The sequence below is a fragment of the Hyla sarda genome, chromosome 2 (genome assembly GCF_029499605.1).
Source record: "Hyla sarda isolate aHylSar1 chromosome 2, aHylSar1.hap1, whole genome shotgun sequence".
Lineage (NCBI taxonomy): Eukaryota > Metazoa > Chordata > Amphibia > Anura > Hylidae > Hyla > Hyla sarda.
Window position 1 is genome coordinate 255,156,311 of NC_079190.1, and position 24,619 is coordinate 255,180,929.

The 24,619-nt window shown below is 42.1% G+C and overlaps 1 protein-coding gene across 2 annotated transcripts in view; it reads right to left on the reverse strand.

The window, feature by feature from the left end:
* The window catches only part of CSMD2 (CUB and Sushi multiple domains 2), a 1,018,208-nt gene that overhangs the window by 219,096 nt on the left and 774,493 nt on the right, over positions 1-24,619 (reverse strand). For both annotated transcript variants that reach the window (XM_056557006.1, XM_056557007.1), the window contains 2 exons: positions 13,801-14,127; positions 7,420-7,614 (listed from right to left, as the gene is read on the reverse strand). In XM_056557006.1, the coding sequence (XP_056412981.1) occupies positions 7,420-7,614; positions 13,801-14,127 (522 nt within the window). The remainder of the gene's footprint in view (positions 1-7,419; positions 7,615-13,800; positions 14,128-24,619) is intronic.

A 24,619-nucleotide genomic window follows, 5' to 3' on the forward strand; every position in this document is an offset into this window, starting at 1 on the left:
TGATTTAAAAACAAAAGGTTTTCCATCGGAGTACCCCTTTAAATATGTTTAGCACTATCCATATTTGTGAAGTGTTGGTGTGGCACCATGGTCAATCTACTCTGATGCATCAGGCAAATCCTGGAAATCCTGGATGATACATGCCTGATTCATCTTCACAAAGGTCAGTCTCTCCACATTTTTTGTGGACAGACGAGTTCTCCTTGGGGTTACTTTGGCTCCCACCACATTAAACACTCGCTCTGATGGCACACTACTGGCCAGGCAGGACAGTTTTCCAGGGCAAACTCTGCTAGTTGTGACCACAAATCAAGTTTTGCTGCCAAGAAGTCCAGAGGATCTTCAAGGTGTGTTGGCATGGGCATGTCAAGGTATGCCACCACCTGCTCCAGGTCTACCTGCTGCAGAGGAGTTGTCTCACTATGCGGTTGAAGAAAGCTACTCATCAGCGACTGTAGACTCAGGCTGCTGCTGATGGAGCTGGTACCGCTTCTGCCATTACCCCCCTCCCAACAAGCATGGCAATGGAAGGTGAGCGCAGAAGCCCCACCAAGTCAGACATGCAAGAGGATGGACGACGGCGCAAATAGGCATCGGCCAACTGACTACATAGGATGCCTCTGTAGTAGGTCAGTTTGTCCTCCCTTTCAGTGGGTGTAAAAAAGGCCCCCATTTTGTGCCGGTAGCGAGGGTCCAATAAGGTAGAAAGACAGAATCTCTCTGCTGCCGAATTGTGACAGTTCGGTGGTCACTATGCAAGCAAGTGAGCATGCATCGTGTATGTAATACATATCCTCAATACTTTGCACACTAACACTTTTACAAAAGAAACCATCTTATTCTGCTTACCTGCCTCAACTAATATTCTGATCCTGCCACACATCAGGTTCTCCTTTTTTCACCCACCTTCGTCACCAAGTACTGGTATTGCCACCCACCACACCACTCTGTCGCCGGGTCACTTTCAGGACTCCTGAGGCTGCTGCTGCTGCCACCTCCAGGCTGTCTCATTCTGCCACCATAGGTTCTCCTCATGCTGATGCCAGCTCCAGGCTGTCTCATTCTGCCACCATATGTTCTCCTAATGCTAATGCCAGCTCCAAGCTGTCTCATACTGCTACCATATGTTCTTCTCATGCTGCTGCCACCTCCAGGCTGTGTCATTCAGCCACTATATGTTCTCCTCATGCTGCTGCCACCTCCAGGCTGTGTCATTTAGCCACTATATGGTCTCCTCATGATTCTGCCACCTCCAGACTGTATCATTCAGCCACTATATCTTCTCCTCATGCTGCCACAAACTCCAGGCTGTGTCATTCAGCCACTATATGCTGCTGCCAACTCTAGGCTGTGTCATTCAGCCACTATGTGGTCTCCTTATGCTGCCTCCAACTCCAGGCTTTGTCATTCAGCCACTATATGTTCTCCTCATGTTGATGCCAGCTTCAAGCTGTTCCTTACTGCCACCATATGCTCTCCTCATGCTGCTGCCACCTCTAGGCTGTGTCATTAAACCACTATATAGTCTCCTCATGCTTCCGCCACCTCTAGGCTGTCTCATTCAGCCACTGTATGTTCTCCTCATGCTGCTGCGAACTCCAGGCTGTGTCCTTTAGCCACTACAGTGATCCCTCAACTTACAATGGCCTCAACATACAATAGTTTCAACATAAAATGGTCTATTCTGGACCATTGTAACTTGAATTCAGACTCAACATACAATGCGATGGACAGTCCAGATATGTGAAACATGTCAAGAATGGACCAATCAGAATGGGCATTCACTGGTAAAACACCTGTATTACTGAAGCAAAGCATATGTCTGGTAGCGCCCCCTAGAGTACAGGGAGGTATTACATGTTCTGTACTACTCTTTACCTGTGTCAGGGTTAGTTGCTCCTTTGGACACCAGGTGAGGGCGGCTCCATATAACTTTTTTAGGACACTGTGTGTACTGTACAGGACCCTGAAGAAGCTCCTGTCCTCTACATAGACAGTGATTACAGCATCCAGCAGATCTGTCTTACTTTTATATGTAAATACTTTCTTTATCTGTATTACTTAACTACTTATTTTTGTTTAATCCTCACTTTTTCCTATTTTTGGATGACATTTTGGTGCCTTCAGAACCAATTACCAGGTTTCCATAGAGTTATGGTCTAAACATACAATGGTTTCAACATACAATGGTTGTTCTGGAACCAATTGTACCTTGAGGGACCACTGTATATGCTTCTGCCAACTTCATGCTGTGTCATTCAGCTTATGTGGTCTCCTCATGCTGCCGCCAATTCCAGGCTGTGTCATTCAGCCACTATATGTTCTCCGCATGCTGCCGCAAACTACAGGCTGTATCATTCAGCCACCATTTGCTGCCACCAACTCCAGGCCGTGTCATTCAGCCACTGTGTGGTCTCCTCATGCTGCCGCCAACTCCAAGCTGTGTCATTCAGCCACTTTATGTTCTACTCATGCTGCCGCCACCTCTGCGCTTTGTCATTCAGCCACTATATAGTCTCCTCATGCTGCCGCCAACTCCGGGATGTGTCATTCAGCCACTATATGGTCTCCTCATGCTACCGCAACTTCCAGGCTGTGTCATTCAGCACTATATGTTCTTCACATTCTGTCGCAAACTCCAAGCTGTGTCATTCAGCCACTATATGTTCTCCTCATGTTGCTGCCACCTCCACGCTGTATATTTTAGCCCTTATATGGTCTCCTCATGCTTTCGCCACCTCCAGGCTGTGTCATTCAGCCACTATATGTTCTCTTTATGCTGCCGCAAACTCCAGGCTATATCATTCATCCACTATATGCTGCCGCCAACTCCAGGCTGTGTTATTCAGCCACTATGTGGTCTCCTCATGCTGCCGCCAACTCCAGGCTGTGTTATTCAGCCACTATGTGGTCTCCTCCTGCTGCCACCTACTGCATGCTGTGTCAATCAGCCACTATATGGTCTCCTCATACTGATGCCACCTCCAGGCTCTGTCATTGTCCCACTCTGCGATTCTAATAGCGACACCTCTAATCTGCATGTCATACTGAATAACAGTATTATTACACTAACCCAGCACAAACCCTATGTGTGTTACAGCAAGGCAAAGTGTTCTGCACCCCTGTAGGCCAGAAATAGCAGTTTTTAATAGCGATTCGCAGCAAATAAATTCGGACCAAAAACATTTTTGGGGAAAATTCCTCGAATTGGTAGAATAGAATTTTTCAAAAATTCGCTCATCTCTAATACTGAGTGCTGCACTTGGGCATCTTCAGAGATGTGCCCAGTTATCAGACACTTATCCCCTATCCTGAGGATAAAGGATGTTTTTAATCACTGGACAACCCCTAACTGAACATAAAAACTGCAGAAATGGGAGTGAACTATGTCACATGAAAATCAGGACTTTCTTATTGGCGCTTCTCCTTCTGAAATGATGCTTCTGCAGCACTCCGTGGTAGTGATAAAATCTGTAGTTTATTAAGCACAATAAACTACAGATTTTATTATGACCATGGAATGCTGCAGAAGCATCATTTCAGGAGGAGAAGCGCCAATTAGAAAGTCATGATTTTCATGTGACGTAGTTCACTCCCATTTCTGCATTTTGAACCGGCTGACCTGGAGTCACCTGGACAGAACAATGCGGCTCGCTGGCCTCCATTGCGATTCTACATTCCATCCCAGGTGTTGTGCCCTTAGCACAACACTCTCTGGTAAGCTTTCAATTTTATTTTGCAGAATATTGCCATCTAAAACCCCCTACACTAGGAGCGCACCTGTGTTTTTCTCTTTATTTTGTCTAGTGAATATAAAAACTGTCACCTTATAGAGGGAGAGGAGGACAACTAAGTTCAGGGTCGCTTTAAACAGGAATCACATAATGGGAATCGGTTGGATAGGTCAAAAGTTGGAAATAACAAGGGTGGAAGATGCAACCAGTGTAATTCATTTAATGGCTCTAAAATGATGCACTGGGGTCCACATTAAAGATGTATCAATTACTTAATTACCTGTATGTGGTGTATTGTTGATGTAATTGTTACTTTATAGGTAAGACAATGCAGCCACTTCGCATCTGTTTCTCTGAGCATAATAGGTCTGCAAGTACAGGAAAGGGCAGTCCCAGACTTATGGACCATATATGCACAGTTTACATGGGGGATACTTCTAGTTTATTGGTTTAAAATGTATTGATAGGATAAGAAATGGGGGAGATTGTCATAAATTATTACAGAAAAAAAAGTTAATGTTGAGTCCTTTAGGTCTTATTCAGCGCAGCTCTAATGGGACCAGCGACAATGAATATTCAAATTTTTTGAATGAATGAATATTCAGAATGTGGACTCATTTTCCGCTCTGTAAAAAAATCAGCAAAATAGACACATTAACTCATGCAATGCCAGTCACTATACCTCTATCATTATAGTAGCTGTGAGAGCTCATAGTCTTGCTGATTTTTTTACAGAGTGGAAAATGAGTCCACATTCTACAATGAATCTCCGCTATGAGAAACTTTTCAAGTACTATGTTATTTTTTCATTTACATGTGTTATGTTTAAATCTATACTATGTGTTTTGAATGACAATAGTAATTAGTGATGACGTGGTTACTGTGAACCGGATGCAATTATATAAGGTGTATCTCAACAGTTACCTGCACATGGTTGACAAAGGCTATTGAGCCGTAACGCGTACCTGCCTGTATGCTATGCATGTTGCATAAATAAATTACTGAGATTTCACAAGCAATTGAGTGCCGGGACCATTTCTTCATTTGGATCATTGTTATATTTGGTCCTCGGGCACCAACTACCTATTTGCAGTTCCGACCTTCTCTGGACTTTCATTTAGAAACACATCCATACTGTTATTATGTTATTTTATGTACTTACATAATTGTGTGTATATATTTTTATTAAAATTGCTGATATTTAAATGGTGGGGCTTAGGTGCTACATAAGGGTCAGATGAAGTATACTGCGACATCAGACACGGTCATCGTTTTTACTTGCCAGCAAGTATTTGCAAGTGGTAAGTGCCGCTATTGGTTTTATTCTCTTGTGGACTTAAATTTATAATTTGGGTTTCTATATGTCTGATTGTTATTAAGCACCACCTATGAGTTGCTATTGGCAGAAAATAGCAGACAGCGTTGACAGCCAGTTTTGTATCAAGACTGTGGGGCATAACTCGATATAGCATATTGAACTGAGAAATGAATATCCTTTGACTGTGCTTTATTTTTCAAACTGCGCCACACCTGTCCTCAGGTTGTGTGTGGTATTACAACTTGACTCCATTCATTTCAATAAAACTAAGCTGTAAAAAACACACACCACCTAAGGACAGGTGTAGTACTGTTGTTTAAAGAAATCAGATCATTTTAAAATTCTGGACAACCCCTTTAACTAAACTAAGGAAAAGGTAACAGCCGACAAACCTGTACACTACTGTGTCCTCAGAACGGTGTCTAAGAGTTAGCTGTGGACCTGCCATCACATGGCAGGACAGTTTTCCATCCTTTCGACATAAACATTGAGGGCTAACAGTATATTCATGTGTATACAGGGATCTTAATAACCTAAAGGAATTCATACAGAAAGTACTATAAATTGAAAAATTGTATCACTTTTCTTTATACTATGACCTTTGAGAGGTCCAACAGTGAAATCAGAAAGAAGTAGGGTTCCCATCCATATACTCCCCCTAATGTTGAGTAAACATGAAGAGGACCCCACTAGTTTAACTTTGATTGGTTATGTCCATATATACACTGCTCAAAAAAACAAAGTGAACACTTAAACTACACAATGTAACTCCAAGTCCATCACACTTATGTGAAATTACTCTGTCCACTCAGGAAGCAACACTGATTGACAATCAATTTCACATGCTGTTGTGCAAATGTAACAGACAACAGGTGGAAATTATAGGCAATTAGCAAGACACCCCCACTAATCAGTTCCTATGCTTCCTGGCTGATGTTTTGGTCACTTTTGAATGTTGGCGGTGCTTTCACTATAGTGGTAGTATGAGATGGAGTCTACAACCCACACAAGGGGCTCAGGTAGTGCAGCTCATCCAGGATGGCACATCAATGTGAGATGTGGCAAGAAGGTTTGCTGTGTCTGTCAGCGTAGTGTCCAGAGCATGGAGACGCTACCATGAGACAGGCCAGTACATCAAGAGACGTGGAGGAGGGCGTAGGAGGGCAACAATGCATCAGCAGGACGGCTACCTCTGCCTTTGTGCAAGGAGGGGCAGGAGGCGCACTGCCAGAGCCCTGCAAAATGACCTCCAGCAGGCTCCAAATGTGCAGGTGTCCACTCAAACTGTCAGAAACAGACTTCATGGGTGTGGTATGAGGGCCCGACATCCACAGGTGGGGATTGTGCTTACAGCCCAACACCATGCAGGACATTTGGCATTTGCCAGAGAACACCAAGATTGGCAAATTCGCAACTGACGCCCTGTGCTCTTCACAGATGAAAGCAGGTTCACACTGAGCACATGTGACAGATGTAACAGAGTCTGGAGACGCCGTGGAGAACGTTCGGCTGCCTGCAACATCCTCCAGCATTACCGGTTTGGCGGTGGGTCAGTAATGGTTTGGGGTGGCATTTCTTTGGGTGGCTGCAAAGCCCTCACAGCCCATGTGTTTTCCCGAGGTTGGCCCTGGGTTCCTCCTAATGCAAGACAATGCTAGACCTCCTGTGGCTGGAGTGTGTCAGCAGTTCCTGCAAGAGGAAGGCATTGATGCTATGGACTGGCCCACCCGTTCCCCAGACCTGAATCCGATTGAGCACATCTGGGACATCATGTCTCGCGCCATCCACCAATGCCATGTTGCACCACAGACTGTCCAGGAGTCCATGATTTTAGTCCAGGTCTGGGAGGACATCTCTAATGAGATGTGTTATCTTAGTGTTCCCTTTATTTTTTTTTTTGAGCAGTGTATCTAATGACAGATTACCCTAGAATGACCATACACATCCACTTATTTATTTTCTATTCTTTTGTGTTCACTAGGATTTGGTCAGGGTGTGGTAGCCCTTTTGGGTGTCTCTCCTGCCAGTCTAGGGGAGGTGTGTGCAGCCATTAGGTTCCTCACTTCCCTGTCATGCCCCTGCCATGCCCCGGCAGGAATGCTGAACCGGTTTTACTGGTTCCTAGGTGGCAACTTTGTTAACGTCAAGTTGTTCGCCAGCAACACTTTTCGGTCCCTGAGTAGCTTCGGCGAAAGGGGACATTGTACCTAGAAATTTTCAGGTGCCTTTTGGCCCGGAGGCCTTCTCACCTTTCGGAGAAGGGCTTGCAATAGACTGCTTCCTCGTGCACCTTTTTGTGTGAACACTTGCTTTTTTTTACTTGCACTTGGGTGATTTGAAAGTACATACCTCAGCTCATGACATTACCTTCACATCTCAGTACTGCGCTGTTCCAGACAACATTTCCTTCTTTTAAGATACAGGTGATGGTTTCTGAGCCATGTGTCCGGATAAAGCCATCATCACATAGGAAGGACACTGAGTTTCCCAGCTGCAAGCTCTCTCCAAACCTCTTTCCATTCACTGGTACGCCAGGATCAGGGCATTCATTGTGTCTGAAAGCTGGATAAGAAGATACACAGAAGTTAAGGAGAATTTCTATCAGTTCTATCTCATTGGTTAAGATTAATTGATGCATTTGTGCTAATATTGTTAACAATGGAAACCGACTGTGTCACATATTGCGTCAAACCTGACCAGAAATTAACCGCTGGTATAAATGAGTCTAAACCTTTATATAAAAGTTACTGCACAGAGGAGGGGATGAAATGAGACAAGCCAGTGGAGATCATAAATTATCCACACTATTTACAATCCATCAAGCAGGTCATTGAGATTATCATCAATTTATGGCTGGAAATAGTTCTATGAATCATGCTCCATAATGGAGTGCCTGGCTAAATGCAGCTCTTAATTAATGGGGATTTTTATTTGCTCACCTCTCTCTTTATTTAATGCTGGGTTAACACAATGTACTTTCATGCATATGATGGATATTGCTATACATTTATGAATAAATAATTCCCACCAATTCTAAATATTAGTTAGTCTTTAGTCTTTATCGGCCTTCACTTAAGCGAAGCAATGAGGAAGAGATGGAAAAGAAACCGAGTTTAAGTCCCAAAGAAGGATCCAGCTGCTGTGTTTGGCTGCTCTAGATGTAGAAAAACAAGGTCATATACTTCATGCCTGGTTCTCACAGAAGCTTTGCCGCTGCAACATTATCCCTACAGGAAGCCGCATACATAGAAAAATCTGTTTGGTATCAGCAACTGTGGCTGAAACAATAATGTGAAAATACAATATGGGGCAACAGTTGGCATAGGAAGCTGCAATGCAGATGTCCACACAAAGGCATATTATGTTGCAGTGTTTTGCATTCAATGATGAGTAGCCACACAATTCATTAAGTAAAAGAAAGAACAATCTTCATGCTAAGCCTATTTAACAGTATTATGACTCTTCCTGTACATAGTATTATACCTACGTATTTTGCTCTTTGTTGCTGGACACAGACTGAATATTTCATGAAAAAAAACATACATGATATCATACATATATTCAGTCAACAAAGAACTCTGCATAAAGCATTTAAGGAAAGAATTGTAAAACAAATGAGCAATTTTGCACATGCACGAGCATAGACCAAGAAACCACTAGTAAGTAAAATGTAGATTCAGTAGGCAGGTATATATAATTAATTTTCATTTATAACTGTTATTTTACACAATAGTAATTGTGTAAAATAACAGTTTTTAGCAATTAAATAAATCACATAACACAACATCTTGGTGGGGTAATACATATATCCTACCTTTGCCATGCAAGTTCATCAGCAGGCTACAGATGTCTATTTTTGCATTTATCTTTAAAGGGTACTCTGCCCCTAGACATCTTATCCCCTATCCAAAGGATAAGATGTCTAATCTTCGGGGGACCCCCCCGATCTCTGGGTCAGCAGTGGCCAAGCCGGGTGAATGGCCATGCGGGGCAGAGGCTTGTGACATCACGGTATTGCCCTGCCGCTCGTGATGTCACGACCATGTCCCCTCAATGCAAGCCTATGGAAGGGGGCGTGACGGCCACCACGCCCCCTTCCGTAGACTTGCATTGAGGGGGCATGGCCGTTACATCACGAGTGGGGCATGACCGTGATGTCACAAGCCTCTGGCGCTGCACCTAATGCTCTAAATGAACACCGGGTGCAGCAGGCAGATCGAGGGGGTCCCCAGTGGTGGGCCCCCCATGATCAGACATCTTATCCACTATCCTTTTGATAGGGGATAAGATGTTTAGGGGCAGAGAACTTGTATACTAAAATGGTCACTAACCTTTTAATAGACTTTAGGATAAGCTGTCATGTGTGAGTATGTATGTGAAGTAGCAGTATTTCTGGGCATTATTTAACTTGTATACGTTTTTAATCAGTTTTTCCCTCCGCAGGCCCTCCCATTCTATTTTTAATTGTCCCAGAGCTAGTAGGTGGAGACTAGCTTCAATGATGTCTCTTATATAATGTACATACTAAAGAAGGAATACTGCTCCTCTATGCCTCTATAGTATACCCTCAGAAGCAGCAGCATGAGGGACATTTTAGAGCATTACTGAGCAGTTTTTGCTGTGAATCAAGCACTTATGTAAGATATAACAATCACTAGATCTTTTAGTAGCTACTGTTTGTCTCCCTCTGTCCCTGTCTCACTTAGCAGCTAACTTCTCCTTCCCCACTCCTTTGCATAGACTTGTGGACAGGGCCGGACTTGCTTACCGGGATAGCCGGAATATTCCCGGTAGGCCGCTGCCCTGTGGGCCGGCAGTGGCTCGAGCGTAGGCTGCCTGAGTCCCGACAAGTCACTGTGTCAGTCTGTCAGGACCTGTTTACTCCTCAGCTGCAGCATCACACACAGATCCTGAGGCTCCTGACAGCTGATACAGTGAGCGGAGGTCCGGAGGACTGCGGTACAGAGTCTGTAATGGGAGCTGTACAGACAGTACTCTCCCCTCTACTCTCTGCCTCCTCACTGCTCCTGGCCCCTCCTCCTGTCCCCACAGTGACTGCAGCTGCTCGGGGGAAGATCTACTATACTGGGTGAGAGGAAAAGGGAACCAAATGTTATTACTATGTAAGGGAAAGGGTGGGAGTCCTGTTATGTGGTGTGTGTGTGTGAGAGTCTGGTAAGAGGGGGACCTTTGATGTGTGTGTGGGGGGGGGGGGGGCGCTGCAGAAGGGGACCTGTGATGTGAGGGGCTGCAAATGGGGGTGGGGGACCTGTGATGATAGGGGCTGTAAAGGGGGGGAACTGTGATGTTAGAGGGCTGCAAAGGGGGGACCTGTGATGTGGGGGGTCTGCAATGGGGGGACCTGTGGTGTGGGGGGGCTGCTAAGGGGGGACCTGTGGTGTGTGGGGCTGCAAAAGGGGGACCTGTGATGTGAAGGGTTGCAAGGGGGGGGGACTGTGATGTTGGGGGTCTGCAAAGGGGGGAACCTGTGGTGTGGGGGGCTGCAAAGGGAGGACCTGTGATGTGGGGGGCTGCAAAGGGGGGGGGGGACCTGTGATGTGGGGGGCTGCAAAGGGGGGAACTGTGATGTGAGGGGCTGCAAAGGGGGGGGGGGCTGTAATGTTGGTGGGTGCTGGTGGAGAGGGGAGACCAGTTATGTGGGACCTGTGATATGGGGAGCTGGAAAGGGGTTACCTGTGATGTTGGGGGCTGAAGAGAGGATGCCTTTGATGTAGGGGGCTGTGATGTTGGGGGCTGGAGACGGGGGGACTTGTGATGAGGGGGGGGAACTGTAATGTGGGGTAGGGGGTAGGTTATGGGAAGAGGAGACCTTACTACTTTGTAAGGGAGGGGCACTTTGGTTCACTCTTTTTTTTTTGCAATTTAAGTTGTTTATTCATTATTTTTAAATAGCTATATTTGTTTATATTTAACTACAGTTAAGGGGAACCTGTTATCAGTTTTATGTTGCCCAAACAGCAGACATCACGATCCCAGGACACTAAGACACTCGGTCATTCAAAGTAATCTTAGTTTCTAAATGCCACCAGACCCGGTAATTAGTAGTGTTGCTCGCGAATATTCGCAATGCGAATTTTATTCGCGAATATCGTGAATTCGCGAATATTCGCGAATATAGCGCTATATATTCGTAATTACGAATATTTTTTTTTTTTTTTTTTTCCACAGTACACATCACAGTGATCATCCCTCTCTGCTTCCAGCTTGTGTGGTGTAAAGAAGGCTCTAATACTACAATGTGAGACTGATGTGCGAATTTTCACATATGCGAATTTTCGTATATGCTAATTTGCGCATATGCGAATATTTTCGTGTGTTTATTTTGCAGATGCGAATTTTCGAATATGTTAATTTTCGCATATACGAATTTTCATTTATGCGAAAATAAAACGGGAATATTACGAATATGCGAATATTCGCGAATATATGACGAATGTTCGTCCATATATTCGTGAATATTCGCGAATTCGAATATGGCCTATGCCGCTCAACACTAGTAATTAGTCCTTAGGGTAGGTGACGCATCTTTCCCTGTATCAGTGGTCTCCAAACTATGGATCTCACGCTGTTGCTAAACTAAAACTCCCAGTAAAACGTCAACTCCCAGCATGCACAGAGCGTTGTTGGAACAGCTAACAGTCCACAGTTTGGAGACCTGGGGGAGATTTATCAAAGCCTGTGCAAAGGAAATGATTCCCAGTTGATTAGTGAGTGCTTCCAATAATTTTCTACTGTGAGATTGTTATGCTCACTACTATAAACTATTGGGATAGAGCACCCCATCTGTATGCAGGAACCTGCAAAGTCGGGAAAAGGTGTAGTGTTTGACTTTGTAATGCTGACCACTGTCTTCCAGGGTCTCCGTATACACTGCTAGAGACAAGAGAGACATGTCAATCAAGCCGGCTGGGCAGGGAGCAGCCGCCAGGACCCACCCCTGTGACTATTTACCTGTATTCTTGTAGCATTTTCAAACTATGTCTCTGTGTAATTTGTGTCCCTGGCACTTTTGGTTAGGTGACGTGACATGGCCAGCCATCCAATCAGCGCCTGAGGGTGGACATTGCTTCGGCCCGTAATTGAATGAGCAGCTGTGTGAGATCACATAACCTGACCTAGTAGTGCTGGACACTGGGAACTGAGTTCCATGATTCTGGTGGTAGCTCAAGTGCAAAAAAGAGGGGGTTGCTTTTATTTTAATTTTTTTACTGTTTTTCCCAAGGGGATTTTACATAGAGTTAAAGGGGTACTCTGGCGCTTAGACATGCGTGATCACGAGGTCCCGCCGCTGGAGACCCCTGTGATCTTGCACGCCACACCCCGTTAAAATCAGTTCCCGGAGCGTGTTCACTACGGGTCTGATTACTGTCGATCACAGGGCCGGAGTGTTGTTACGTCAAGGCTCCGCCCCATGTGATGTCACGCTCCGCCCCCTCAATGCAAGCCTAGGGGAGGGGGCATGACAGCTGTCACGCCCCCTCTCATAGGTTTGCATTGATGGGCGGAGCGTGATGTCACACGGGGGCGGAGGCATGATGTCACATGGGGGCGGAGGCGTGACGTCACATGCCGCCGGCCCCGTGGTCGCCGGTAATCAGACCCAGAGCGAAAATGCTCCGGGGACTGATTTTAACTAGGGTGCTGCATGCAAGATCACGGGGGTCCCCATCGGTGGGACCCCCGCGATCAGGCATCTTATCCCTTATCCTTTGGATAGGGGATAAGATGTCTAAGCGCCGGAGTACCCCTTTAATACCACATTACTATCTTGTATGTTGAGGCTGCACCCCTTTGACTTCAGGGCGCAGCCACAACATAGTTCTCTTATAGAGGCATGGCAAATCAAGTGCCAGGCTTCCCTGTCCCTTCCCTGCAGCCAGTGACTGCTACAGTGACGCAATGCTGTGGGGCTGGTATGACAATTTTTCCAGGGCTGGTTTTTAGCCTCAGTCCGGCCCTGCTTGTGGGCATCATGGAACCTGTTTGCTTAGTGAACTGATCATCTGTTTTGTATATGCCAACTTTTAGCAATTTTAGCTTGATAAGTAAAAAAAATATGTGTTTTGCTGTATAGGATATATTACAAAGTTTGTTTGCTTATTCCCTTGCACTACTGATTTAGTTTGCTGAAAGGTTAGTGACCATTTCATAAATCCCTAGAGTGGTCAGAGATCTGTTTTTCCCTGCTCCAATTCCCAGCTTTAGCATAAAGGCTTGCTGCTGCCAACTACCACTGGAAAAACACATGGGAGCTTACTGCATATTGTCTTATTATACAGTTCTATGCACAACAGTATGCAGTAAGCTCCTAGACTATCTCCAGTGGTATATGCAAACAGTAATGATATTTATATTTATATGGAGCTCCAACTGCTATAAAGATTATATAGCTAATTATATATTATAGATTATATAGCTAATTATATATTATTTACCTAATTATTACCTAAAAACAACATTGTACCCCACAATTATTCAATAAAAATGAATCTATTTTTTAAATATGTCTAATAAATATTTTCTTGATAAAAATTGATCCCTCCCAATATATTTTGTACTATAGCAATTAGCCTTAATTTTAATTGTTTTTAGTTGTATTGTGTACATTATCATGGCCCATAGTCCATTTAATGGGCCCCAAAAAAATACCAATTGCTAAATTAAACTGATTTAAACTACTGTACAACATTTAAAACTGCAGAGTCACGTGCATGTAGTAGAACTCACTGGTAAATGTGATATTAAATCCCCGCTTTTCAGTGGAATGGTCAGTCTGGAACTCCAGTCTTAACACATGACCGCTGCTTGTCAATGAAGGTGGTACTTGGTTCCCTGAGAAAGTGCCCAAGACAGGTGATTCCGGAGAGCCTCCATCTTTTACTGCTAGGAAGTCAAACTGGGGTTCAACGTCAAAGTCATTGAATGCCAAGTGGATTCGGCTCTCAGGCTTGGCTATGATCAACCACACACAGTGCAGGTGATTGCTGTATTCTTCTGGGTAGTTTGGAGACAGAACGTTTCCAGATGGGGTGGTGAAATTAAAGAAGCATGAAACTGTAAAAAATCAGACAGTAGCAAACAATGTCAAAAATACATTACTTAATTTTTTTTTGTCTTCAAGATACAAATCAATAGATTGACAAGCAATTAAATACAGAATGAAAATTATACCTAGTGAATAATGTGCGTGTGTGTATTTGTGAAAAAAGCATTTTTAATCTCATGATATGCTTTTCCTGTCTGTATACTGAAATATTGTTATATGAATAATATAATAAGATAACTACCGTATTTTTTTGCGTATAAGACGACTGGGCGTATAAGATGACCCCCAACTTTTACAGTTACCCCCAACCTTTACAATAAAATACCCGCCGTATAAGACTACCCCTCTACCGTGATATGGTACCTTACCATTGTTCCCCCACACTGGGTTGTCAGCATAGTTTCCCCCACACTAGATAGGCAGCATAGAGCCCCCCCACATTAGGTTGGCAGTATAGTTCCCCACATTAAGCTGTAGTTCCCACACATTAGGTTGGCAGTATAGTTTCCCCACATTAGGTAGGCAGTGGACCCCACAGACATACAGCCTTCAGCCATATAAAGTGTATGGCTGGAGTCTGTATGTCTGTGTACTGCCCCACTTCAGTGCTCTGACCACTGCTCCTCCTCGTTGCACCGAAGATGATGTGCCCCTGGTAACTTACCATGTCCGCGCGTCCTTGCTGCTCCGTTCTGCTGTTGCTATGGGCGCACTCATGAGACGTCAGTGACGTTCCTGCGTGTTCTACCTCCCAGCAGCCCCAGCATTTTTAAAGTTAACTTGGGGCCGCAGAAAGGTAACGGAACATCCTTGTGTCCCAAAGACATCTTTCGGGACACAAGGATATCGCGAATGTGATGGGGGGAAGTTAATCTCGGTCGGGACGCCCGAGGTATGGATAATGCATACCCCAGGCATCCCGGACGACTGCAGCACCCGGCATTTAAAACGACACCCGACTTTTTAGAAAATTTTACGAGGTAATAAAATTCGTCTTATACGCCGGTAAATATGGTAGGTATAATTTTCAAATATTGGAAATAAAACATAGTAAGGAAACTGAAATGATACTCCCCATATAAGATAGAAAAAACACTGTTAAATAATATTAACTGTTACTGATAAAATTCTATTGTGTATTATCTTTTTAGTAAAAAATAATCTGATGTGGCAATTGACTTGCATATGCCTGCACTGCCATATTGCTATACATTTGGCCAGTATAGGTTGGCATCCCATTGCATATATATATATATATATATATATATATATATCTTTTTTTTTTTTTTTTAAGCGTGGTTGACGTCAACAGCAGCCATAGGCATCCAGTCAGTCACCCTTTACAAGCATTCCTGTCTAATGTAATACCTAATGCAGTGTAAACCAACTTTAATGTGTACATTGGGTTTAATGGTATAGTAATAATTTCAGAATTTTTTTTCTGCTTAAAAGTCAATAAAAATTGTGCACATTTGCCACTTTCATCTGTTCTCTATTATTTATAATTGCTTTATTCCATACATATTGCTTTTATTTATTCAGATGTTTACAGCTAAAGTTATGCAATGCAGAAAGGTAAATTGCTTTGAGTGGCGCATTTATCAATAATATACTACTAACATATTGCTTATGCATTAAGGAAGGTTTATGGCAACTAAGCTTATTAAATAAATAATGTACATTAACACCTAATAGTTCACTATTGCAATTTGCTTGGAAACTACTGGTAAATATCCCACTGTGATTGTAGATTGGCATAACATATTTGTGAGGGGAATTGGTGGGGTCCAATATATATTGATTTAAAGAATATCTTTTAGATCTCACAAAAAAATGTAATATGTTACTCAATACCTAATCTTTACTATGTACATCTAATTTTTTGTGTTAGAAATCCTCTGAAGGGAAGGGGGCGTGTTCCTCCTTATGGTGGTGGGAGGTGATTGGTGTGTCTGCCTATACAGCCTTGTCCATGAGTCATCTCTTGTCAATGACTCATGGACAAGCCTGATTCTACTGCTGGACTGGTTAGTGTCCCAGTAAGTGTGGGGATCTCTAGTGGTGGGATTTTCAGGAGCCATTTTCTTTTTAAAATATTCAAAAAAGTTTTAAACAACCATATTACAAAAGGTCTTTCATCAGCAACAGCATATAAAAAGTTTTTGTATCTGACTGTGCCCATTTTAATAAAAAAAAAATGCAGAAAAAATGCCATATTGAGGAGTATGATTTCTTGTCAATAATACACACAATACTATATACTAGCAATTTATAATATTACAATATTACACTACATTTTTGCCTTTCCATTTTCCACAAAGCCCATAAAGCAATTGAACAAATACAGGGTAAATTGCTTATCCATCTCTTAATCCAGTCCAAGCCAGTCATGTGCTAATTGTCTGTATAATTTTCCTTTTCGTTTATCCTTTATTAAATGAAATGTATTAGATCAAATTAAATAATAAAATTGTTCATTTTGTATGAAATGTAGAAAGGCTTAAAGAAAGTTTTTTTGTTTTTATTGTAAGGCAAGCATGCAATGTGCTATGGAATATAATGGCATGCAGAGTGGTACAATGACATGCATAGCAATAAGAAGTCATGCCGAGCAAAGTACAGTACTGACCAGCATGGCAGTGTATAGTGATAATATCCAATGTGTAATCATGGAACTGTGACTACAACCACTGAGCCCTCCGCGGCTCTTCAATCTTGGTGTGACCTCTAGAATGAATGGCTTTCTGAGAAAGCGCAACCAACTAATTCTTTATGATTATTATTTTTTTTTGTCACTTATCATTTCATAGGAAGGTAGCGCTGGCTCCGGAACAGCCATTAGCATATTAGTTCTGTGTGACACAGTTGATCTGTAATTGGTTAGCATTATCCAGTGACAGTGACCTTCCTGCACCCTTTTCACCACTCACTTGTTAAATAAGCCCATCTCGTGCCAATGTTTTCACAGCAGGGGGATGCTTTAATGAATTGTTTTCCCATCAGAGTCACCTTTTGCTATCTCCTCCTGAGTTTGATCAAGCTGACTTATTTATCAGTCCCTTGCACTTAAATACCGCTAATAAGGTATAATTGAGAGGGCCGCAATAGCAGATTATTAAAGGTGCTACAGCTATAAAGTATTGTAGTGATATGATAACAGAACAGAAAAAATTAATATTCTGAATTATTATTATTATCTTTTTTTTTTTTGACACATATTAATAAAACAACTGCAAAGTACATTTATACTAAATCTAAGTACTAAAATATAAATGGCGGCTAGATCATTTATGTAGGTCCTTGACCTATAGTTGTTTTAATATTTGGTGTAATTTACTTATATACTGTAGTTAAAAAGCAAACCAATAATATTAAAATGCATATATAATGTTATTTTCAAACTTACCTGTAATGTTGTAAAGAACTACTTGGCACCTGTGCTGTGCCATTCTATGATATCAGTAAACCATGATGTTGCAAAATGCAGCCTTTATAACAAATAACAGTACTACCTGAATTATTCTACTGCTTTAATGCCATAACCTTTATTTTAACAAAGTTTTAGTGATATAAATGAAGGACAAGTTCAGAGTGTCTATGATGCCTAATTCATTACAAATCTTTAACCTACTGTACAGACCCTGACCAATTTAAACTTTTGACGTGTCTGTGCGGCAGTAGCACTTTATCGATATTCAATACTTTCTTAAGTACATTAGGGTTTGCTAAATCAAGTGGTTGTCTTGACTGGTCAACTCCTGCCCATATGCTGTATATGGCCTGCTTTAGAGGATTTAGAACAGCAATGTACCAAGGTTTCCCATTCATTTAAGTGGTTACAATGTTCCACTACCTTTTTTTTTAATGTGTGGCTGCCTAAAGCCTTGAAGAATTTATAGCATGCAATGCTACACCCCTCTTTTTAACTCAGAGACAATGGAAATCATTTGTCAAAGGGGTTACATTTTCAAGATGCATATGTTCCCGTTTCTTTCTCATTCCCATGCCACTGGCGGTATTACAAAGCTCTAGTCCCAGCTGTGGTGCTTTTTCGGTGTTGGGGGACATAATGTCACAAGCCCACTTAGCCAATAAGTTGCTGAGGCAGGACACCTTGTGGCTGCTGATTTTCTGAGCACAGCCAGGGGTCCCAAGCTCTTTAATACCAGGAGCAGTGCAAGAGTGAGGAAGGTGTTTTTGGACAATGCCTTTAATATTGGCTGACGTTCTGAGAGGTGTACCAGTCTATTACACAAATCTAAAATAAACTGTATTTATCAAGATGCTATGACCTAGTTGGCCAAAATCATCCAATAGCCCTACATATTTACTCCACGCAAGCAAACACTGTATAAAAATAGTGATCACAATACTTTAGAAGCCCCATAGAGAAAATAATACATTCTGCTTTCCTGACACATTGCGGCAAGTCAGTGCCACAGTATGTAACATTATGCCTTAACAATACTGCAAATAACTGACACAAGAAGTCATATTTTGAGAACTAGAAAAACAAAGAATTTGCTTGTAATTTAAGGTTCAATTTTTTTTTAAATTGAAATCTGAATAATTCTATTTGGTTACTATAGCCATACGCCAAGAAGCCATGACATTTAAAAAAAAACACTGATAGGTGAAGGGAATAACAGTAACAAAAGCACATGTCAATGGCTGGGATATTTAAGCAGCAAGTAAGTAGTTATTTAATTGGGTCAGAGCCTCGGAAAAAGGGCAGGTCTTGTGGGGTGTTACAAAAGTGGTTGAAGAAAAAAACAATTGCTGAATCAGCAAGGCTCATTAATGTACATGGAACGGAAAGGGTAGTGTGTAGAGCTACGGAAGCACAAATTACTAAAGTTAATGCTGGTTATGATAGAAAAGTGTCAGAACATACAGCTGAGCACATAAACTGGATCATGGAGTAATGGAAGAAGGTGGCCTGATGAATCCAGCTGTCTTTTACATCATGGGGATGGCCAGGTGTTGTTTTGGCCCCCCGATTCCTCAGATTTCAATTCATTTAAACATCTATGGGGTGTTCTGGAAAACTGTTGCTAATGTCTTGGCACAAGATAATACAGGGCACCTTAAGAGACTGTTACACAATTCCTTGATGGGTCACAGCTGTTTTGGTAGTACAATGGACCTACACAATATTAGGGAGGTATTGTAGTTTTAATATTAAGGGTGATCTATATATGATGATCTCTACTTTGCGGTAGTTTTTATACCGGAGGCCCATAGTCACTAACTCTGTAACCTCAAACTGCCCTTGAAAACAATGAAGCATGAAGAAATGAGAAAAAGATATGATGTCAGGATAAACACTGCATGTTTTAAAAACGTGGTAAAGTTGAAAAGGTTGCTCCAGTTTGAGGAGATACACATTCTTACATGAGCAATGTTTTAGCACAAAAATGAAAAAAAATAATGAAAAAATGCATTAAGGTGCATATAAGGAGATGGACTATTTACTCCATGGGGAGGTCCTTCACATAAGCTCAAATCATCCAATTGTGTTTTTTTTTTTATTTTATTTTTTATTTAGTAAAAAAAATAATCTAGGAAATGTAGAGCTTTATACTGTTTTTGTTAAAAATAAAATATTAATTCAGTAACTTTTCTACAGCATATAACAAAAGCATGATACTAGTTTTACTGGAGAAATGGGACTAGTTTAATGTTATAATGTATATGAATAGCCAGTTTGGATAATACTGTCTATATAATTATATTGCTATATAATTGGCAGCTCAAGTATATTCAACAATCTAACTTCTGGTCTTTTCCGGTTTTACTCATAATATCACCTCATTTGGGTGCCTCAATTCCATGTCTTGATGTCTTTAGGGGTTGCCCCCACAGACAACTAGGGTAAACAAAAATGAAACCTATATTTACCTGACAGAAGTGCGTCATGTGCACAATCTATAGGATACACTTTTGCTGGGGGATGCCAACACAGTGGCGAATGTAGGGGTGGGTATAATTTTATAAGGTTTTACATATTTTTTTTTTTTTATACATTTTTTTTTTACTTCCTATCCTGTAGGGTTTTTTTTTTTCAACACTAGAAAACCCCATTTAATGCTATATTAAATATCACATTTCTGTTTTAGACGTAAAATAAAGGACTTGTCAACTTTGGACTATCCCCTTTTATGAGAAGGGTCTCCTTAAAAAGTGTACTAGTCCACAATTGTGAACTGCAGTCTGGAGCCTGGCAGTGCACAATGCCAATACAAATAAGGCATTTCACAGACCAAACTGAATTTAGTGGGTTGTAAAAGCCATTGGCATGCAAGGAGGGGAAATAGAGACAATGGCCCTCATTTACTAAGAGTGTCAGGTTTTTACTTGTGTGAAATGTTGTTTCAGATTTGTAGGATTCTATTCTATTTACTATGGGGATTCACAGATTTTTCTAAGTGGAAATTTCCAGACATTTGTTTACAGGATTTTTTGTGAATTCAATAGTAAATAGGTTGGGTTGTGAAACCTTGCCCCATTTTGGACCGGCAATGCCCCCTTTGCAACAGACCATGCCCATTTTTTATCTTTTCACAAGGCAATGGTGGGTTTGTCGGATTTTCCTGTGGCACACTGGTGCAGACATGTCGCCAGACACTATGCACCAAAAACTTGTCGGTTTAGCTTAGTAAATAAGGGCCATTATCTTTTTAGCTCTCTGGTATGGCTAGCAGAGGGAGGTACAAATGAAGCACTCCCTTCTATCAAAGGGGTAGCCCATTAGGATAGTTGCTTTTTTTCTGAAAAGGCACAGACTGGCTTTATAAAGCAAGCATTAACCAGTCACCAACTTGTTTGTTTTCAATTCATGGTTCATTTTAGACTTACATGAAATGCCTGCCCAACCAATCAATGGCCAAGGCAATGATCCACCTAAGCCACTGATTGACTGATCGGGCATTTCCTGTGTTTCAAGTCAGGGCCAGGAAGTGCAAGGAATAGAGGGGCTGATGAGCGAGCTCCCAGCTGTGGCTGGGTAGCTCTGGGTATCTACTCGTAGTGGCAGATTTCTACAGCAGGAAACCGCCACTACGAGCATACACACAGAGCTACCCATCCGCAGCCTTAAGCTAACTCTGCAGGCCCTCTGTGACTGCCATTGGCACATCCGCAGCAGGAAATACACTGCGCATGCACCCTGTGTGAACCTGCCCTAATAAAGGATTTTAAGATCTCTTTAAATTTGTTTTAAATGTATGAAAGTTAAATGTACTTGTATGATATGTCCTTTATTATAATTTGCTGAAAGTTTCCATCTGGTTTCTTCAGTGTGTATAAGTAATTCTTATTAGACTCCATTATGCCCATACCTTAACTCTATAAGTCTCTTATTTCATATGTGGGTATATTGAATTGTGTTACTTACTAATTTATGAATATATTCTGTTTTAGGACCTGTTCTGTTTAAGAGCCTTTCCTTGAGCCATGAGCAGTGCGGGGACGACAACTCTGAGGCTAGGCATGCAAAAAGGCTAGGCATGGAAAAAGTAGTGACATGTCACCATTTCCTGTTTCCCATTGAAGTCAATGGGAGCAGGTTTATAGGCTTTGGAATTGAACAAAGACTATGCTGTAATTAACTGTATTAACCTGCCCTTAGAAGCATTGCTTCCCGGAAAAAGTATATGGCTCCATACTGAGACACTAAACAGTGGTACATGGAGTGCCTGCACTTCAGTAATACAGAATTGTTGAGAATCCATATTTCACCCCAGAGTTTCTGTGTGCACATGTTTATTTATAATAGGTTTAGGCTACACAGTAAGAGCTACTGTAACACATGACAACACTTTAACAAAACCTATTATAACTTGCATTTCATTATTCCTGCCTTAGAATATAAGGGAAGTTATGCTCAATATGTGAAATATATCACGGAGCAGAAAACCAGCGCAGCCATATTCCAAACCTGTGCTCTCCGATAAAAAAGTATAACGCTTCACGCCAATATAATAATACAGACAAAGTTGAAAGGGTGAGGGAAGCTGCATTTTTCCATGAATAGTGCATATATTATTTATTCTGAGAGTAACTGCTGTCAGGACACAGCACAGAATGAGAAGCTATTATTGGACCACAATGACAGGAAAATTAAGCTGCGATTCTGCTGCTTTCCTCGAACGAGGGAGGCCACCATCTTAATGCTTTCACACTGGCTGGCTTTTACACAAGACAGGCCCAGCATACACTCAAGCATTGTTTTAGCTTCCTGAATGAAGAAAGAGACGCAAGCATCTCTGCTGGGCTCATTATCCAAATCAGCTCCAACAGTGTAATACAGCAACATTATTAGACCTACTGCCGAGAAAGAGGCTTCGCAAGGAAAGGATTCTCAATGTACAAGCCAAAAATAAATTAACTAAACCCATCCGCTATAAAAATCCGAGCCGTGTATGAGAACAAGTGGGAAGTTACCCAGGAGTGTTTTAACCAGGCACCAGGGGCAGTGGCAGACGATAATATAGCACGCAGTAACCAGCGGTATTATAAAAGGCTGCATGTTTTCCAGCAAAATGATCAAAGAAAAATAACACGTCTATTTCTCAGTACCTATCTGATTACTTTATTTCCCTCTCTTCGTCTCTGGAGAATAGACGGAAATCCGAGGGCCCAATGCATCAAAAACTCATTAGCTGTCATTAATTTTTAAGTAACTGGCTTACTTTTAATGTTGCCGCTGACTGTACTCTTTATACAATTCTCCTGGTTCTATGCACTGATCTTATTTAACATGTGCCATGTAAATGTAGACATTTGACTGAATAAGCTAATGCTTAACTGAATGTGGCAATACAATGAGCCGAAGCTAGCCATACACTTAAAGCAGCAAGTGCTTGGCAGGCAGCTATATCCCCTGACTCCACCATGAGCATGAGACGACTAAGATGCTGCCAGACACCTTTGGCAGCTGTTTTTCTCCAGGAGAAAGAAAAGATTGGGCATGTCAAAATCATTGTTTCCCCCTGACAGCAGACAATGTGGGGAATTCAATGATCTTAGTGGAAAACATCAATCTAATCTTAATGTAACCTGTGAATGCAATGTCAAGCTTGCGCTGGAGAACAGATATACAGTATGTAGGTTCAAACTAGGACATCAGAGGATCTTATGGAGAACCCAATTTCTGGCAAGAGAACTGAGCTCTGTGATAACATAATCCTTTAAAGGGGTACTCTGGTGGAAATGTTTTATTTTATTTTTTTCAAATCAACTGGTACCAGAAAGTTAAAAAGATTTGTTAATTACTTCTATTTAAAAATCTTAACATTTCCAGTACTTACCAGCTGCTGTATACTACCGATATACTACAGAGAAATTTGTGACATTCTTTCCAGTCTGACAACAGTGCTCTTTGCTGACACCTTTGTCCATGTCATACACTGTCCATAGCAGAAGAGGTTTGCTATGGGATAAGCCATTGCCAGGAAGCTCTGGTGTAACAGCTTAAGCTGCATTCACATCACATTTGGGGCATACAGCAGCCAGATCTGGCAGGAGAATTATAAAAACCAGCTGCTGCTTTATTCCCATGCTGTACCAATTAATTTCAATGAGCTGGCTGGAGTACAAAGGATAGGGGATAATATGTCTTATCGCAGAAGTCCCGCCTCTGGGGACCCCCGCGATCTCCGCTCCAGCACCCCAGTCATCTGGTACATGGAGCAAACGCCATTCAGTGACAGATGACAGGCAACTACAGCCGCCACGCCCCATCCATTCATATCTATGGGCGGAGGTGTGATGGCTACGTACTAGCCATCAAGCCCCCTCCCATAGACATGAATGGAGGGGGCGTGGTGTGATGCCCGGAACACGGAAGCTTGGCCACTGCGGGTCCGGAGATCACAGTGTCGCCAGCGGCAGGACCCCCATGAGCAGACAACTTATCCTCTATCCTTTGGCTAGGGGATTAGATGTTTTCTGGCAGAGTACCCCTTTAAGATTCAAATTAAGAGTATGTTCATACATGGTGGATATGCTGCTGTCTTGCTGCAGATTTTCCTAATTAACTTTAATAGGGAGGACAAAATCTGCAACAAATTCAGTCTTGTGCATATATTCAGAATCCCTGCAGGCGTTACGGTACACAAAAGAAAACTGTACAGAGGAGCATACATAGCTATACACAGTATGATGACACCTCATCCAGGATCCTGTATGCTATAAATAAGCACAGGCTGCTTCATATGGATAAAACATCTTTACAAGTCCTTATTGGCAGCAGCTGAAAATGCACACTGGCCCTGATTTACTAAGGGTGTTGGGTTTTTATTAGTGCGGATTGTTGCATGATTCCTCTATATTGACTATGGGGACACACGGGTCGGAAAAGTTCTGACCATAATTTCCTTGATGAGAATTTCCAGCTATTTATTCACAGGATTTTGTGTGAATTACATAGTAAATAGGTTGGGTTGTGAGGGCACACTCCTTTCTTAGGTGACCATATCCTTTTTCTAAGTGGTGATG